The sequence below is a fragment of the Phoca vitulina genome, unplaced genomic scaffold (assembly GCF_004348235.1).
Source record: "Phoca vitulina isolate PV1807 unplaced genomic scaffold, GSC_HSeal_1.0 scaffold41, whole genome shotgun sequence".
In the NCBI taxonomy this organism is placed as follows: domain Eukaryota; kingdom Metazoa; phylum Chordata; class Mammalia; order Carnivora; family Phocidae; genus Phoca; species Phoca vitulina.
Genome location: NW_022589744.1, coordinates 4,751,589 through 4,771,313, shown reverse-complemented (window position 1 = coordinate 4,771,313; position 19,725 = coordinate 4,751,589). Strand labels below are relative to the sequence as shown.

General features: G+C 35.6%; 1 protein-coding gene across 4 annotated transcripts in view; it reads right to left on the bottom strand.

Annotated features, from left to right (window-relative positions):
- Positions 1 to 19,725, bottom strand: part of CEP112 (centrosomal protein 112) — a 475,433-nt gene that overhangs the window by 450,150 nt on the left and 5,558 nt on the right. For all 4 annotated transcript variants that reach the window (XR_004302419.1, XM_032429545.1, XM_032429547.1 and 1 more), the window contains exons 2-4: positions 18,876 to 18,989; positions 15,893 to 16,083; positions 13,480 to 13,652 (exon numbers count right to left, since the gene is read on the bottom strand). Coding sequence is in view for 3 of the 4 variants with exons in the window: in XM_032429545.1 (XP_032285436.1) it covers positions 13,480 to 13,652; positions 15,893 to 16,083; positions 18,876 to 18,981 (470 nt within the window). In the remaining variant the exon portion in view is untranslated. The remainder of the gene's footprint in view (positions 1 to 13,479; positions 13,653 to 15,892; positions 16,084 to 18,875; positions 18,990 to 19,725) is intronic.

The following is a 19,725-nucleotide window of genomic DNA, read 5'->3' as shown; positions in this document are numbered from 1 at the left end:
CTAGTGGGGATGTAAAACGGTACTGCCACATTGGAACATAGCTTGATATTTCCCTTAAAAAGTTAACTATACACTTATCATATAACCCACTGCTAGATATCTACCCAAAAGAAATGAAAAACACGTGTTCAAACAAAAATTTGCAATATGAATGTCCATAGCAGCATTATTCATAATAAACTATAGATACATGCAACATGAACTTCAATAATAACACACTAAGGGCGCCTGGGTGGCTCAGTCGGTTAAGAGGCTGCCTTCGGCTCAGGTCATGATCCCAGGGTCCTGGGATTGAGCCCCACATCGGGCTCTCTGCTCAGTGGGAAGTCTGCATCTCCCTCTCCCTCTGCTGCTCCCCCTGCTTGTACTCTCTCACTTGCACTCTCTGTCTCTCAAATAAAATCTTTAAAAAATAATAACACACTAAGTGAAAGAACCAGATGCAATAAGACTATATAGTTTATGATTCCACTCATATGAAATTTCTAGAAAAGGCAAAACTATAGGGACAAAAAACAGATCACTGCTTGCCTGGGCCTTGGACTGTAATTCCGTATTATAAAGACATTAATTCTTCCCAAATTGATCTACAAACTCAAATACATTCCCAATCACAATCTCAACAGAGGGATGTCTGTGTGTGTATAAACTGGCAAGCTATTTATAAAATTTAAATGAGAATGTAAAGAACCAAGAAGAGCATACACTACACTACTAAAAATCAAGATTTATTTCAAAGCTACTGTAATTAAGGCAGCATAGAATGGCACACAGATAGACAAACAGACCAATGGAGGAGGTAAGAGTCCAGAAACAAACCCGCACAAATAAGATTTCCTAGTTTACAATAATGATGCCAACTACAGGAATGGGGAAAGAATGGCTTTTTTTTTTCTTAAGATGCTGGATCAAATGGCTATCCGCCATCCTGGGCCCGTGGCAGGGGGGTGTGGCAGGGAGCCCTACCTCACTTCATATGTAAAAATCAATTCCAGTGTAGCACACGCCTAAACTAGAAGGATAAAATTAGAAAGCTTCTAGAAGCTAACATAGGCAAGTATCTCCATGATCCTGGGATAGGTAAGGCAAGAAATCTTAAACAGGACACACAAAAAAGAAGCACAAACAATATCAGAGACAAATAACAAATAAAACTATAATTTTTTTTTTTTTTTTAGATTTTTTTATTCATTTATTTGAGAGAGAGAGAATGAGAGAGAGAGCATGAGAGGGAAGAGGGTCAGAGGGAGAAGCAGACTCCCTGCTCAGCAGGGAGCCTGATGTGGGACTCGATCCCGGGACTCCAGGATCATGACCTGAGCCGAAGGCAGTTGCTTAACCAACTGAGCCACCCAGGCGCCCAAAACTATATTATAATTTAATATACTCAACAGAACACACAGTGAAAGTAGGAGAAGATATCTGCCATACATATATCAACAAACAATTTGTATACAGAATATATAAAGAATTATGACAAATCAATATAGAAAAGACTGACAAACTATTTTTCATTAAAAAATGAAAGGAACTTCACCAGATGGCCAAAAAGCATGGGGAAAAGTGCTCGATGTCATTAGTCATGAGGGAAAATGCAAGTTAAAACACCATACTAGAATTGCTAAAACTAAAAACTAACAAATCAAGTGCTGAGAAAGATGGGGAGCCACAGACTCTGAAGTTCTACCATGGAAATGTAAATTGCTATAACCATTTGGGAAAATTCTTTGGCAGTATCTACTGTAATTACACTTCCAAGTCAACATAGTGTACATATGTGCGCTAAAAGACATGTAAAAGAATGTTCACAGCAGAATTATTTATAATAGCCAAAACCTGGAAAAAACCCAAATGCCCAATAACATAGAATGGATATATAAATGTGATATATTCACACAGCAGTAAAATTTTAAAAAAATAATAATCCATTGCTAAATGCAACAACATGCATCAATCTCCCAACATAATGTTGAGCCAATGAAACTAGAAAAAAATGAACATACTTTATGAATCAGAAACAATTAAAACTAATCTATGGTGATATAATGCAGAATAGTGGTTACTTTGGGGGTCTGATAAATGACTGGGAAGGAGCAAGATAGAGGTTTCTGGAGAGCTGGTGATATTCTCTATCTTGATTTAAAAGGTGGCTATATAAAGGTATTCATTTTGTAAAACTTCATCAAGATTGAGATTGTGTGTCTTGTTGTATGTTACATGCTGATTTTAAAAGTTTGCCACAAAGATTGAACTACAGCTACATTTATTAACATGGATGAATCTGAGAAATATAATGAGAAAAAGAAGCTTCAAAATAATATATAAAGTATGGTCCCACTTATATAACGTAAAGCAAAGAAATGATTAACACAAAAGACAGGAAAATGATCCTCTCAGAAGATGGGAAGAGGAGCCAAGAGGGAAGGACACCCAAAGGTCTCCTGGAGTACTATAACGTGCTATTTCTTGGGTGGGCCAAAAGTATAGGGATGTTTATTTTGTAATTGTTCTTTAAAGTGTACCAATATATTTTCATACACTTTTTACATGTATGCTATTTCACAGTTGTAAAATATCACAAGATTAATACAACTCCTACACAACTACTGCATTATAGATGATCAGAAAATTAAAGCAAGAACTAACTAGATTTCATGTCTTTGCATTCATCTGAGCAGCGGGTAATAATGTTATACACCATCTGAAGAATTGTCTTAAGGTATTGCTAAATACAAATGAAACATAAAAATAAATAGCAACAATTAATAATGCAGTAAACTATCAAATAACACTGAAAATAAGAAAATAAAAATAACTTTCAATGATCCATGACGTATTTATTTTAATTTTTCAAAGGGAACTTTATTAGGAATAAAAAGAAAAACTAAACGAAAAAAAATCAGATGTTTGACAAAACTAAAAAATGACCAGAGAGTCATAAACTTAAGACTTCATGTTTTCCCCATTTCCTACCTTAAAATAACACATGTAATTTTAAAAATTAAAAGTAAAAACCATCTTTAAAAGTCATACAATTAGGTCAACATTTATTAATAGATCTCTGGTTTAACAGTACAACACTTAAGAGAGTATTTTAATTCCCTTAAAATTAAGTTTTACAGTAATATACTTTGCTTACTGTCATCCTTTTTTGTTTATTAAAAGGACAATCAAAACTGTTCAATATTATGATCTCACAAAAAGAAACTTGCCTGTGAAATAAAAAGATGCTATTACAAAGCCCCACTCACTAAAAATTTTTTTAAAAAGTGACTACCTTTGTCAAAAATCTGACTAAAAAAAAAAATACCTAAGAGAAAAGCAAGGCCATTCTTTTCAAAGCAATTCCATCTCAGTTACAATTTGTTGCCACTTCCTTGCCTTGGTAAACACCGAAGAATGATATTTAATTAGCACATGAATGTTGAAAGTTAATGAGTAGTTAAGTGGTTTTATGAGAGTGAAATGTTATGTTTTATGGAATACCCTAAGAAACAGTTTTCATTCTTCATTTATATAGCAGGCTTATTTCTAGAGCTCAAGGTTAAATGGCCAATTTACCAAAAATATCAAATTAATCAGATATAATCCATCCTAAGTGTTCTATCCAAACAAAATGGCGAAAAAAACTAATTTAAGAAAAATGATTAATTTTTCTTTCTTTCAAAAATATTTATTCACAAGAGCTCCTCTGAAACCTGAGACTGACTGCAAGAAAAGCAACTAGGTGTTGATCATGGGTGATTATCATCAATGAAGAGATACCTGTGAAATTACAAGGAAGCACAGGAAAAAGGTCTCCTATGGAGCAGAGGCGGTTTATATGCACCAACACCCAACTCCTAGCTCCTGTCTGCATCCCACTGCCCTACCTAGACGGCAGCTCTCTACTAGTAGGTCAGGCTTTACAATGGCCCGGCCGAAGACCCAGGTCTATAGCTCCAAGCCCAATACAGCAGCCACTAAATCACATATGGCTATTTAAATTAATTACCATGTAAAATTCAGCTTCTCCGTCACACCAATCGCATTTCAAGTGCTTAGTGGTCATATGTGCAGAGTGGCTACTGTGCTGGACAGCATAGCCATAGACCATTTCTATGCAGAAAGTTCTACTGGACGGTGCTGCTGCAGAATATAGCTTTGCCCAAACAGCGGGGCTATTCGTAACTATAATGAACGTACCTAGTGAACATTTAAGGATGTTTTACTATGTGTAATCCCAACCATATTTATTTATGCCAGTGGATATAAAGAATCCCTAGGAAGGAAAGGTACTGATCAGCTTCCCCATATATTCATCTAACGATTTAGGAGCAGGGGCTATTTATAGTATTAATGTCATTTACATATAAAAATAGAGCCTAAATAGAGCCTAACAAAGTAAAAAGATTTTTTTGCGGTTTTTTAAGTATCCAGACTAAAAAATTACATCATTATTTTTAAAGTGAAAAATGTTTTTTTCACATAGATCAACATCTCAATCACAATTACATTTTCATTATACTTGATCACCATCTGCTGGCCATGTTAGTAAACTGCACAAGCAAATGAAATGCTAGCTGTTAATGGGAGACATTTTTAAAGGACATACATAGTCCCAGCTTTTTGCTGCAATGCATTCCTGGAAAACCACATCATAAAGAGGATCATTGTAAAACAAATCATATTTTCCATAAGGGCAGGGCTATAATTAGATTCTTCATTCCAAACTAAAATCTGGCATCAAATAACCCATGGAAGATCTCATTAAAGCAAGATGCAAAAATTATAGTCCTCTATAATCACTTAAAATAGGATAATTATTCTCCAAGTCCTTTCTTATAGGTATGAACAAATTTATTATTTAGAGGACAGAACATAAATTAAAAGATAAAACTTTAATTCATATAAAGATAACCTAAATCTAATATGGTAAAAGTAATATACAATAAACAATAATTCTGTTTGCACACTCCTAGAATTTTTATGTAATCTAGATGGTAGCTCTTTATAAAATGGCATCTAAAGAAATCCAAACCAATGCCTTCTTTTTCATGAACAAAGTCCTCTAAAATAAGCAGAATCCATGTGTTTCTTCCACTAGGAAGCAGGCTGATTCATCTTTATTCCCCTCCACCCTCTCCTAACCCCTAACTCTTAAGCAAAGTTTCAAGTAAAAATAGTAAGTGGTATGAATGCATTCTTTTTTATTTTTTCTATCCTAGCCCCAACTTCATTTTGGTGATAAGCTACCAAACCACATCATACTTCACTGAAAAGTCATAAAAATAATTACAAGCCATTAAAAAGAAGCTTCAAAACATTTTTCACAGAATCATTAAGACAAGAATACAACTTACTATCTTTGTGTTCTGTGTTTGGGATAATGCACAAAAAGAAGAGACAACATGAACTTATGTCTAACTATTACTTAGGCAGCAGCTTCTAATTCAGGGTATGGCCAAATGCAAAAAAAAAAAAAAAAAAAAAAAAGTGGGGTGTGGGGCCAGCTACATTGTATTCCTTCTATCTGAGGGGAAAGGGATTTGCTGAGTTACCTAAATAAAGATTCCTTCGAAGCCTCTTTTAGAATACTCTTACCCTCTTTATTCTGAGTGGGCAGGATTCATACTTACCATGAGAACCTTTCTGCATAGCCATTAATTTATTTTTCTCAAGAACACAATGATTTTTAGTAACTCAAAATAATTGACCAATGGATTTTAAGATAATATCCTTTAGGAAGATTAGATAATTAGAGAAGCAAAAGAATGGTCAAACAAACTAACAAGCCCCTGCAGGAACTATTAAAATCCCAATCACCATGCCAGCGACGGTGGTCGCAACAGCTAACACTTTCCCACGTCCCATGTCAGAGGCTCTAGATCTCCATTTTACAAATGATGAAACCAGGCTTTAGGGAAATTAAGTAACTTGCCTGAGGACACATGGTTGCCAAGTGTCAGAAGTGAGATTTGAACAAAGGCAAACTGCCTCATTTCAACTCAACCTAGAAATAACCAAGAACAAAGGCACAGCCGCCCAGGACTGCTGATGCAGCTCAAGTGGGGAAAAAGATGGATGAAACTGGAATTTCCATATTTGCTGCAAAAAGTACTCGTGCCTACATGGTAGACTAGAAAGAACATGAGGTCTGGAATCATCAAGACCTAGATTCTGAAACTGGATCCATGACTGGGAAAGTGGCACGACCTTACTGGAGCTGTTACCTCATCTATAAATACAAAGGGCCATCACGTCAACCTCACAGAACTGTAGAAAGGATGAAATCAGATAACTTACAAAAGATTTCTAGAATAGTATCTAGCATACAGTAGATGCTCCATAAATGGTACAACTTGTCCCACTTGATTTCTGTTTTAACAAACTAGAAATACAAGTGAAATCCACAAGTATTTATTTATTGGGAAAATTTCAATCTTATGTTTAAACTTGTATATTTGTTTCTTATAGTTAAATGTGCATCACTAATGTTAATAATGTGTATGCCCAAACATCTTAAGAAGATGATATTTTGGAGGGCAACTTAACAGAATCTATCAAAAAATAAGTGTGTAGACTATTAAAAATAACATAGACACATGTACAAAATAAAAGTTTTTAACTTTCCACACTTGACTAGTCCCACACTCTAAAGGTAAAACTGTTTCAAAGGTGGCACCCAGAAATATCCCTTACACATGTACAGATACATATCCACATATCCTCTTTAAAATATACATACACACATATAAGTGGAAGCTTACTATACTTTTATATACTTCTTTTAAACTTTATATATCTTAGAGATCTCTCCATACTAGCCCATACAGATTTTTGTTACCAACGCACAAGATGTTGTACCTACTAATAATCCCACCAATAGTTTATCCATTAAATTTGTTAATGTACCTAGCTACTGAAACAGCGATTTCTTTTCTGGGCATCAGTAATAGTCCAAAATACATGCAGCTGCATAATGATATATGTACCAAAATGTTAACTAAAGCATTCTTTATAATAATAAAGAATTAAAAGCAACAGAGACAGGTTAAATTAGGTTAAATTATAGTAAATCCACACTATGGATTATGATCTGTAATTAAAAAGACTACACAGACTACATGACACAGGTTCAGACATGGTTAAGTGGCAAAAGAGCAAGTCTCAGAATAGTACATACAGTATAAACTAACATAACTTTTTAATTACATTTGTGTGGCTATGTGTCTACTAGAGAATGATACACACCAAATTGCTGATGACTATTACATCCCATGAGGCAAGTGGAATAGGAGGAACTGGAGAGGACTTTGACTTTTTACTCCACATATTTCTACACTGAGGTTTTTACAAGAAGCATGTATTGTATATAGTTTGTATAATTTCCTAAAATGAGGATAAAAACTGTATTAGTCATCTATCGCTGCCTAACGAATTACCACAAACTGAAGAGTTTTAAACAACACATGTATACTTTACATATGTTCTCATAGTTTCTGTGGGTCAGAAGTGTAAGTACAGCTGAGCTGGGTCCTCTGCTTAGGGCCATACGAGGCTGCCATCATGGTTTGCCCAGAGCTGGGTTCTCATCTGGAGGCTCTATTGGGGAAGGATCCACTTGCCCCGCTCGCATGGTTGTCAGCAGCATTCAGTTCCTTATAGCTAGAGAATTCATGGCAGCCTGCTTTTTCAAAGCCAGCAAGGAAAACACAGCAAGACTCTAGAGCCAGTCCACTGGCAGGACAGAGTCTTACGTATCATAATGTAATCACGGAAGGGACATCCCAACACCATTGCCATATTCTATTAGTTAGAAGCAAGTCACAGGTCCCGCCCACACCCAAGAAGTAGGGATTATACAAGACTGTGAACACCCAGAGGAGGACCACGGAGCCACCTGAAAGTCTGTCTGCCACAAAGATAATTAAGGTCTTTACCGGATCACAGTGGTAAGTATCTGAAGGATGACCAGGAAGCAATATATATGGATACAGCTCATGGTTGCAGAACTAAATGAAATCAGCCAAACTGTACAGGGATGAGATCTAAGTCTACGGTCTCATCAGTAACATTTTGTAAAACCATGCTCCAAACTCAAATATAAGTAAAATATTTCACTGTCAAGAAAATAAGCAGATATTTGACATTTAAATGCAGTAATAGATCTCTAAAAAAATAGCAAAATGATTTGAAAAGTGGTTTTTCTAAAAGAAAACAGAGGTAATAACCTAAACTTAAACCAACAAATATGAAAAAGGAAAGCAAAGAGTAAAACCAGGATGGAATTAGCTATGTGTCAAAGCTGTCTGACGTGAAATGCTAAGTTTACTAGTGTATGATGTGTATTTGGTGGGGGGGAGGAGAAAAAAGCATGAGAATAAGCATGATAGACTATAACCTCATGCTACTTCTAACATGTTTAGAATGAAGCTACACCCCGTATCCTACAGGAAGAATAAAGGTAAAGGAAAGGTGCCACCTCTACTGAATAGGGAGGCCTAACAAAGAGGCTTCAAAAGGGCTCTGCATCTTTAATAATATGAAAAGGCTAGGACACAAACAGCATAATCTAAAATGCCATTAGAAATACTTCACATACAAAAAGGTCTAAGTAAAGCAGGATTTTATAAAGTGATCAAAAAAGAAACACTAAGGGGGAATATCTTTTAAGATTAAAGAGGTTTTTCAAAGGACAAGTTGAAGTGGTTGTAAAATTTATGAGGCAGCATTAAACTTCAGTTCTAAGTAACAATAAATTATTCACTATAAAAACATACATGTGTCAAATATTATAAGCCTCTTAAACTTTTTAAAACAATTTCTTACAGAACTGATTAGATGTATTAGGTCAACACTAGCAGATACTAACTTTTTCATTAGCACAGTATGACCACTCCGTAAAGGAACAACTTTAGAAAAACGAAGACAGACCATCAGTAGACTCTTCACCACCACTTCTGATCTCATCTCACACATTATGTATTTGGCTTTTAAATCAACTGTATTGCCCTTAGCTAAAGTAAAAGTCAGTTTTATTTTTTAAATGCCTTCATGTATATAAAATTACAAATATCTGTTAATTCGTGTACATGTGGATTAGAATTTTAAATCAAATTAAAATTTGAAAATAGACTGAATTAAATTAAGAGGAAAAATAGAAGAAAAGTTATTCTGAGAAGTTTTGTTTTTATAGCACTAACTGGCCCTTAGCATTCATGGTATTCTGACACTTGGCCAGAAAGATATTTCAGTATATCTTTTCCAGCTCACTGTCTTTCTATTCCTCATGGTATGTGAAGGGCATCTCCATAGCCTATATCCACACTTCTCTTAACTTCTTCTAAAATGTATCCTTTCCTCAACTTGTCCTGAAAGGTTTTTTTTTTGAATCCTCACAGGCCATTCTCTCTGTCACAACCTACCTGTCTCTAAAGGTTTCTGTACAGATTAAATTAAGTGTGCGGCAGGGCCTAACACCACTCATTCATTCACACATGTAAGCATTCAACAAATGTAAATACTCACGGAGTTCCCAAGAGGTTCCTGCCCAGCGCTCGGTGCTGGAAACACAGTGCAAATAGGCAAGGCACAGTCCCTGCCTCGTGACATTTACAATCTAGCACAGAGGACAGATATGGAACCTTTGCACATCATGAGTGCAACAAGGAAACACAAAGTCCCTAAAACAGACTTGGGGTGTCAAGTAAGACTTTTTTGAATTGCAAGATCTGAAGGACAGAGAAGGACCAAAGGACTGCCTGCTTTTCCCATCAATTATGTATTATATAACTGATAGCTAATGCCTCATATCTGAATAACTGGCATTACATGCCATTTTATTACAGGTGAGCAACAAAGAAAAAGAAGTTATATGTTAAAATTGTGGAGATTTTACTATGGTATCATTTTCCAGAAAAGTCACTGAGTAATATTTGAAGAATATTCTCACTATGTTTTCTTAAACTTTATCCTCTGTTCCAAGGAAGAAAAGCCCACTCACCTGGACTCCATGAGATCTCAAATCTATTTCCTACCCTAATTTTACACACATCTCAATCTTCACGAATATCCCCACAACTACACATAACCACTATATGGAAATTATCCATGCACCTCTCTTCCCTACTTATCTAAAACAACCGTTAGTGGGGCGCCTGGGTGGCTCAGTTGGTTAAGCAGCTGCCTTCGGCTCAGGTCATGATCCCAGGGTCCTGGGATCGAGCCCCGCATCAGGCTCCCTGCTCACCGGGGAGCCTGCTTCTCCCTCTCCCTCCGCCTGCCTCTCTGCCTACTTGTTCTCTCTCTCTATCTCTCTGTCAAATAAATAAATAAAATCTTAAAAAATAAAAAAATAAAAAAAATAAAACAACCGTTAGAAATCCAGTGTCTGTCTCTGAAGAAGACATACAAATGGCTAACAGACACATGAAAAAATGTTCATCATCATTAGCCATCAGGGAAAGCCTGGTGATGGGTATTAAAGAGGGCACGTACTGCATGGAGCAATGGGTGTTATACGCAAATAATGAATCATGAAACACTACATCAAAAACTAATGATGTAATGTATGGTGATTAACATAATTAAATAAAATTTTAAAAAATTAATTAAAAAAATTTTTTAAAGCTATTATATAATTATAAAAAAAAACCACATTGAGATACCACCTTACACCAGTCAGAATGGCAAAAATTGACAGGGCAAGAAACAACAAATGTTGGAGAGGTTGTGGAGAAAGGGGAACCCTCTTACACTGCTGGTGGGAATGCAAGTTGGTACAGCCACTTTGGGAAACAGTGTGGAGGTGCCTCAAAAAATTAAAAATAGAGCTACCCTATGACCCAGCAACTGCACTCCTGGGTATTTATGCCAAAGACATAGATGTAGTGAAAAGAAGGGCCATATGCACCCCAATGTTCATAGCAGCAATAGCCAAACTGTCGAAAGAGCCGAGATGTCGTTCAACAGATGAATGGATAAAGAAGATGTGGTCCATATATGAAATGGAATATTACTCAGCCATCAGGAAGGATGAATACCCAATTTTTACATCAACCTGGATGGGACTGGAGGAGATTACGCTAAGTGAAATAAGTCAAGCAGAGAAAGTCAATTATCATATGGTTTCACTTATTTGTGGAACATAAGGAATAGCATGGAGGACATTAGAAGGAAGGGAAAAATGAAGGGGGGGAATTCAGAGGGAGAGACGAACCATGAGAGACTATGGACTCTGAGAAACAAACAGGGTTTTAGGGGGATGGGTTAGCCCGGTGATGGGTATTAAGGAGGGCACGTACTGCATGGAGCACTGGGTGTTATGCGAAAACAATGAATCATGGATCACTACATCAAAAACTAATGATGTAATGTATGGTGATTAACATAATATAATAAAATTAAATTAAAAAAAAAGAAACCCAGTGTCTGTAGGATCTGGGTAACAAATGAGTGATTATGCTGCCAGATGTAAGGGTAGTCTTCACTTCTACAAAGATGCAGTCTCTCTCCTCTTTTTGAGTCATATGATCCCTCTTCATCTACCTTTCTTCTTTCCACTTGTGACAGAATGTAAAAATGTGAATAGAAATACTTCTTTCACCTCTCAACCCTTCTTCTTAAAAGAGAAAAAAAGCTCATACTCCACAAGAGATGCAACCGACCTCAAAATTAGTGTCAAAAATGAGCAGCAAATAATGAAGGCATGCTGCATTAGGAGAGTAATCAAGTATTACTTATCTCCAATCTATGGCTGTCTTCTGCAAAAACAACTGGATCTCCAGTTTTTTAAATAGTCCAAAAAAATTAGGTGTTTATATGAAATTCCCAATTATTAATTTTTAATAATTCATTCAAAAATCTTTAAAGACACTATATAAGTCAAACAAAACAAATCTATCCACATGATTCATTCAGTCCAAGAAGATCACCAGTGTCCAACCCCTGCTCAGCTCCAAGACATGGGAAACTAGTTCACCTTTATACCATAATCTCCATATTCATTACCTAGAAAGGAATACAGCTTTTAGTTGGACACTCAAGAAATGTTTTGGCAAACACCTAACCAAGAATTGTGTTTTCCTTTGTATGCAGACCACAATCTCTTTACACTTCCATTTACCTGCTATAAAGCTAACAAAAATTCCACAATAACACCTCTTCCATTTTTAAATCTCCTGTAACTGCAAAAAATAAGTATCTAACACCACCTGCTATTGACTCATCTATTCATTTCTCTTTAATCTTCTGAACATATCCTTAATTCTATCACCTCTTCCTTTTTTGCCTCTCCATTTTGTTTCCCCTTTCTAATAAAAAAAATGTCATTCACGTGGACTGGACCTCTTGCATTGTGTTCATCTCTCTGCTCTTTTCCATCATAATACCTGAGGTCTGAAAAACCTATAACCAGACTACATCAACCATGAAGACATTTCAAATTACTAATAACATTTCTCTATCTGATTAAGGAATAAACCAAAAAAATTATAGTAAAAAAGAAAGATTACACTGTTAACCAAATCAAATTCCAAAAAATTAAAACTAGCAAGCGAATGGTGAGGAGCAAAGTATAAAACATGGTCCATGTCAATTGCTACTGTCCAATATTTTAACATTTCAGAAAATGATCAAAGTTAAATTCAAAATTTGATAAAAGCCCAATGTAAATCTATTCCTCCTAAAGGCCAAAAGTTATACTGCAACAATAATAATCTTTTTGTGTATTTGAAAAACTTAGTTTATTTTTATTTGCACTAAAAATCCTATTTAAGTTTAGCATTTTAGTGAGAAAACACAATTGAATGAGGTTTACCTTTACATTCATTATTTTATTAAATCAAAACAAATATTGTTCAACGAGAGAAAAAGAAGAGAAATTCAAGCATAAGCTTCAAGATGAATATGCAAGATGTTATATTTTATTGAAGTCATTAATAATGTTCTTAATTCATGCTTATCGTGAAGGAAAACAAAGAAGTTATTTAAAGGTTCTCAGACACTACCTTCCAAGTAATGGGATATATGTATATATATATTTAACAGATACCCAAAAAGTGGTTAAAACTGTAACAGAATCTTGGGGCGCCTGGGTGGCTCAGTCGTTAAGCACCTGCCTTCGGCTCAGGTCATGATCCCAAGGTCCTGGGATTGAGTCCCACATCGGGATCCCTGCTCGGCGGGAAGCCTGCTTCTCCCTCTCCCACTCCCCCTGCTTGTGTTCCCTCTCTTGCTGTCGCTCTCTCTGTCAAATGGATAAATAAATCTTTAAAAAAAAAAAAACTGTAACAGAATCTTGAATATATCGTAAATATTAAAGCAAAACTGTTATTTTTCCTACCCGACATCCCTTGACAGCCCTCAACTTTAATGAAATTATAAAGTAAACCAACTACTTACCATTAAAAAAAACCCACAAGGAAAAACAACGTATGAACCAGATCTGAAGACAGGTTAAATGATGAATCACGTTTAAATCCCATTTTCATAGCATACCTGTGTACATCAGCTGGTGACTGCACCAAAGAGTAATCTTCTCCGGAAGAAAGCTTCCATGATTCATTTAATCTGTGTTCACTGGTCCCCAGCTCACCCATTACCCAGTCTGGTAATCCTTCCGGGCTTGAACCTTTTGCTCGTGCTGGATTTGGTTCATCAAAATAGATGGACTGATTTTTTAAAAATTAGAAAAATTATTCTTTCAAAATGTACTATAATGAAATAGTTAAGATTTCCACCAAGTTTCAAGTCTGGTAACAGCCTTTCAAATACTCAACTTAAATTCAATTACACAAAAAATGCATAATGAATTATGAAATATTAAGATACATAAAATGGATAACATTTTACATTTTAGTTATGCTTTGCTATATAAGAAATCTGATAAATGATAAAAATTACATAACAGATAAATCTGATAATTATTTGTATTATAAAAAATATAGCTTTATAAAAAGATAAATGGACCACATGATTTCACTCATATGTGGAATTTAAGAAACAAAATGAACAAAGAAAAAAGGAGGCAAACCAAAAAAAATAAAAACAAAAAACAGACCCTTAACTATAGAGAACAAACTGTTAGTTATCAGAGGGCAGGTAGTTGGGGGGATGGGGAAAATAGGTGAAGGGGATTAAGACTACACTTATCACGATGAGCACTGAGTGATGTATAGAATTGTTGAATCACTATATTGTGTACCTGAAACTAATATAATGCTGTAATTTAACTATACTAGAATTAAAATAAAAATAATAATAAAAAAATACATGTAGGAGCGAAATGTATGAAAACTTATAGCACAAAGAATAGGAGAGGAAATGTTATAAGTTTCTTCCATAATTCATAAACTGGTATAATACTTTTGAAGGTAAACTGCCATAAATTAAAGATGCAATTTGTAAGCCCTAAGGCAACTACTAAAAAGGAGAGATACAGCTAGTAAACTGATAGTGAAGATGAAATGGAATACAAGAAATGCCTAATTTAAAAAAAAAGATAGAAAAATTCTTTTTAAATCATGTGCTCTATTTCTTTCTGTGATCATTAATTACTCTGCACAGACACACAAAATCAGTGGGCAGAGAAACCACAATCCATAAAAATCAGAAATAGAAATTAAGAATCCCTTGATAAGGTAAAGGAGGAACAACAGAGGTGAAGACCCGGAATTTAGTTCTGGCCATGCCATAGTAAACTAACCAGAAAATCCAAGATGAGTCCCTGGGCCTTGTCATTGTTATTATTTGTGAAATCAAGCCTTTCCTATGATTCTGTGAAATGAGTATGAATGGGAAAACATGATGCAACACACCCATATCTCAACATCTGAATGTGTTTCAATGTTCTACCTTTAGTCTTTAAGAAGAATGGCAGGAACCCACTAATTGCTTTTCAAGTGAGCAGAGCTTCTTGACACACTTCTGAAGAAAACTCTGCATTAACCGGAAACTTCGGCAACAATTCTCCAAATCCCACCCAAAGAATCCTCAAGAGGGGTGCTCTCTAGGGAGAGGTGACACATGACCCTCGATCCCAAGTCAGACATGCACAGCAGTTTTATGAGATAGTCACTGCAAGGTTCAATCGAATATCATGTCAGGTGACTACTGCCCCGAAGACCACTGATCTGAAGCAAAATATACGGCTCGACTTTACCGTACAATTGCCAACAGCATTACAACGTCTGGCATCTCTGCCTTGGACAAACTTATCATCTCGTGTGCAGTGTGCCTCTTCACTGCATTTTGGTTTAAGTTAACCAAAGTTATTTTTTTTAAATACATAAATATCCTAATAGCAACTACCAATACCAAGTACTCCAGTCGGATTTCTCAAGTATTCAAACACCCCAACCAAGGCATATTTCATGGTTACAAAGATCAAGACAGTGGTAATTCACCAATCAAACATAATTATAACTACCTTTGTAACAGCTGATTTTGATAGTGAAATTAAATGAAGTATAAACTCCAACTTACTATCATTTTATTAGAGTAGAAAGGAACTTTAGAAGTCACTCAATCCAACCTCTCATGAATTTTTAAATAATGTATGTGAAAGAGTTTAATAAACTAGAATTCACTGATATACATAAACTATGGTTAATGTTATCCAGTGAAAACTAGTGGGAAATTGAGGTTCAATATAAAAGAATTTACTTTCAGTTCTTCAGAAATACAGTAGAATATTGTGGGATGGCTAAATTAATACGCAGAATCCCCGTAAGACCAATATCTGATTTCTATTCAAAGTGGAAAAAAGTTAATTAGGAAGAAAAAAAAACAGTTTTAACTCTTATATTATCCAGTACTTATAACTTAATAATATAACCATTCCCAACTGGGATGATGAGTTGACATTTTTAAAGAAATGAAGCTAAGACAGCTTTTGGTCAATGACACCTACCATGTAGGAAGGTAAGGTTTTAAGTGTCCCTGGTTCAGGTCGGTGTGTAAAGGGGCCTTCAAGCACTCCTCGCTTCAGCATGTGCAGTAACAGTTTTGCATACAGGTTTCGATTCTTCCTGCCCATTATTCCTGCACCTGTTCCTGAAGGCTCACACAGTTTTCTGATCCAAAGTGCACACCTCTGCCGTTCTAGAAATACATAAGAACCATTAGAAACTTGATTTTTCAGAAAATAAAACAGTAAAGACCTATAGAACATCTGCTTTGGTCTAGAGCAGGGGCCTGGCGAACGTTGTCTGTAAAGTGCCAGGCAGTCATCATTTTAGGCTTTGCCGGCTAGCCGGTCTCTGACACGACTACTCGGCGCTGCCACCATAACAGGAAAGCAGCCACACACCACGTGTAATCAAGTGGGCATCAGTATTTTCTAATAAAACTTTACAGAAAAGGCAGCAGGCTGGATTTGGCCCTGGGAGGCTACAGTTCGCCAACCCCTAAAAAGTTTAACTTTTTCAGTTAATTAGTGATCAGGCACGACAAATGCAAAGAAATATTTTCTCAAAAATAAAATCTCTGGATCACTATCAAATAATTTCTGAGATAAAATTTTGCTATAAAAACATCTCTAAGATAATTTTAGCTGTGTTGAAAAATCTTTCTATAATTCTAATTATACAAACCAAAGGAGAGCTGAAATGCAATCTTACTTAAGCATTTTAAACTTAACCTAAAATTAGATCTCAAATATTTTATTTACTAAGCTGATAAGTTTCAGATTTATAGTTGATTAATTTAGGGCTTTCTTTTAACCTCTCTAAAAATAATCGAGGGCTACTAACATGTAATTTAGCAAAATAATTATCCCTTTAAAAACCACCTTAAAATACAGTAGTTTAATCCACATATAATGACCTATTGACTACCTTATCTGACCTTTAGGTCTCATGAAAACTATTTTGAATTAATCTTTTATCAATCTAACTCAATTTGAAGATTATATAGCTAACATAAATCGTAAGTCTGCTTTAATCTCTTAGTTTCTAAAGGTCATACTCATTTATTGTTTTACCTACAAAAATCGCTAGGGCCGGATTTACCATTTTGCTCATACCAGATTTATCACTACAGGTATGAGGGCCAACCTTTAAAAGAACTTTTGTATTTTTAGCTTTGAAAATTATATAATCACAAAGCAAACTTCATGAAATATCGGGTGTATTCTGAGGGGAAAAAAAGTGAAACTGATAAACTTAAGAAAATACTTTTTTCAAACTATGTATCTTCTATAAGCGTTGCAGCAAACTGAAATCTATATAATACCCTAATGGCCAGAACTTAGTACAATTTAGTTCATGAAAGGAATTGATTACTCTACTTAAAATACTGGGGAGAGCTATTATCAGAAGAAGCATTTAGCTATAAGAAGATATAAATTATTATTATCATTGTTCAGGCTCTTGATTGGGAAGTGAGTTCTGGAACATTCATTATGAATTAATTAATTAAATAAAAGGGCAGGATATACCCATACTGAAAATGAGTCATGAACCAAAGATTACAATTAATCCAATTCTATGTACCTAACATCCATTTTTAAAAGAAAATGAAATATGAGGATAGTTTTATTTCAAATACATTTATAATGGGAAACTTTAATGCAAATTTGTCCTAATCAGCAGATCTAAGACAAAAAAAAAAGGTAGTAAATATCAGAAGAGAGCACAGTATAGATATCGTTAAATAGAGAGAGAATTAATCAAATAATATACAAACAAATCAAATATACAATACAAATTATCATGAATGAGCCACAGGACATGAAATATACATCTTGAAGACTAGCAGAGGGAGAAAGAGGAGGTTACAGTCTCATGAGGCGAGAGAAGAGAGTAGAAAAAGAAGCTTGGAAGGAAGACCATGCCAAGGCATCCTGACTAAGAAAGGCTGCAGCCCCGGAACAGTGGGTGACCACAGAATGCATAACTCATACACTACTCTCCCTTTTCCCAGTGCATCTCCCTGGAACAAATATCTAATATGGAGTTGGTTTCTCATTTTGAATATGGAGTTCACTAGACACCTCAGGGAAACAGGGAACTTGGACAAAACTTGGGTAAAAGCTAGAGTTTCTTGGCCCCACTCCCCACTACCAAATCAGATTTATCTTTACAGCTTACTATAGCTTAGAGAATCATCCTGGCCCCCGAAACTCTCTCCAATTGTTCTCTGATGCCTTGAATTATCTGAAAAGTCTTTGACTTGATACAAAGACTCTCATCCCATTATTAAATAGGCCAGGAATTGCAGACAAGATAGCAACAAAAACTCATTCACAATTGATTTCATTCAGTCAACCAATAAGCATATAAGACCAATAGATTTTTTTTCTGCTTTGATAAATAAAACTGTCAGAACAGACAGATAGTAGGCTCCTGAAAGAGGAAGCACTTCAGGGAGGAAAAAGATGCAGGCAGAAATAGTTGTAGCTAACGCTGGAGATCCATGGGCTTTAAGCTCTTGATGTCTGAGACTAGTATCACAGTAAGATCTTTCCACAGTTTACTAGGATACTATCACTAAATTTCTATTTACTCTTGAATAGCTCAAAGCAAACAATTCTACATCAGCTTCAGATGAAACTGTGCTTAAAGAAATTTAGCTTTTGGGGGCGCCTGAGTGGCTCAGTCGGTTGAGCGTCCGACTCTTGGTTTCAACTCAGGTCATGATCTCAGGGTGGTGAGATGGAGCTCATCTTGTCGGGCTCTGTGCTCAGGAGGGAATCTGCTTGAGATTCTCTCTCTCCCTCTCCCCTTCCCCTTGCTCACACACACACACTCTCTCTCTAATAAATTTTTAACCAAGGAAAAAAAAAAGAAAGAAGAAATTAAGCTTTCTTTTTGTTGTGATAGTTCACTGGTTTGAAAAAATAATATAAAGAAAAAAATTAATCTTAAGAATCTAGTTTCCAATCATAATCTTACCTGACCTATGGGGTAATTTTAGAACGAAGGGCTTCATATCTACCACAAAGTGATCAAATTCTGCATCCAGCTTCTCCCATTTTTCTTCTTCACTTCCTATTTCCATAACTCAGTCTGTAAAAGATTTAAAATTAAAATATTAAGATGTGTCTGCTGAGAACTACACAACTCTAATGAAAGAGGTCAAGGAAAACTCTTAGTGTTAAATAGTGTTATATATCCCCAATTTGATCTATAGATATATTGCAATTCTAGTCAAAATTCCAGCAGTATTCTTTGTAGATATGCACAAGACGGTTCTAAAATTTATATAGAAATGTAAAGGAACTAGAATAGCAAAAACAATTCTGGAAAAAAAAAAAAAACTTGGAGAACTCAATTACCTGATCTTAAGATGTGCTATCAAACTAAGTAATCAAGGCAATGTGGTATTGGTGAGAGGATAAGACACACAGACATGGAGCAGACTAGAGTTCAGAAATTGACCGATGCAAGTATGGACAGCTGGTATTTGACAAAGGTGCAATTTATGGAGAAATGACAGGTTTTACAACAAATACACTGTAACAATTGGGCATCCATATGCAACATAAATAAGTAAACCTCAACCTAAACCTTACACTGTATGCAAAAATTAACTCAAAAAAATCAAAAGACCTATGGGGTGCCTGGGTGGCTCAGTCGTTGAGCGTCTGCCTTCGGCTCAGGTCATGATCCCAGGGTCCTGGGATCGAGCCCCGCATCGGGCTCCCTGCTCGGCCAGGAGCCTGCTTCTCCCTTTCCCACTCCCCCTGCTTGCCTTTCCTCTCTAGGTGTCTTTCTCTGTCAAATAAATAAAAAAATCTTTAAA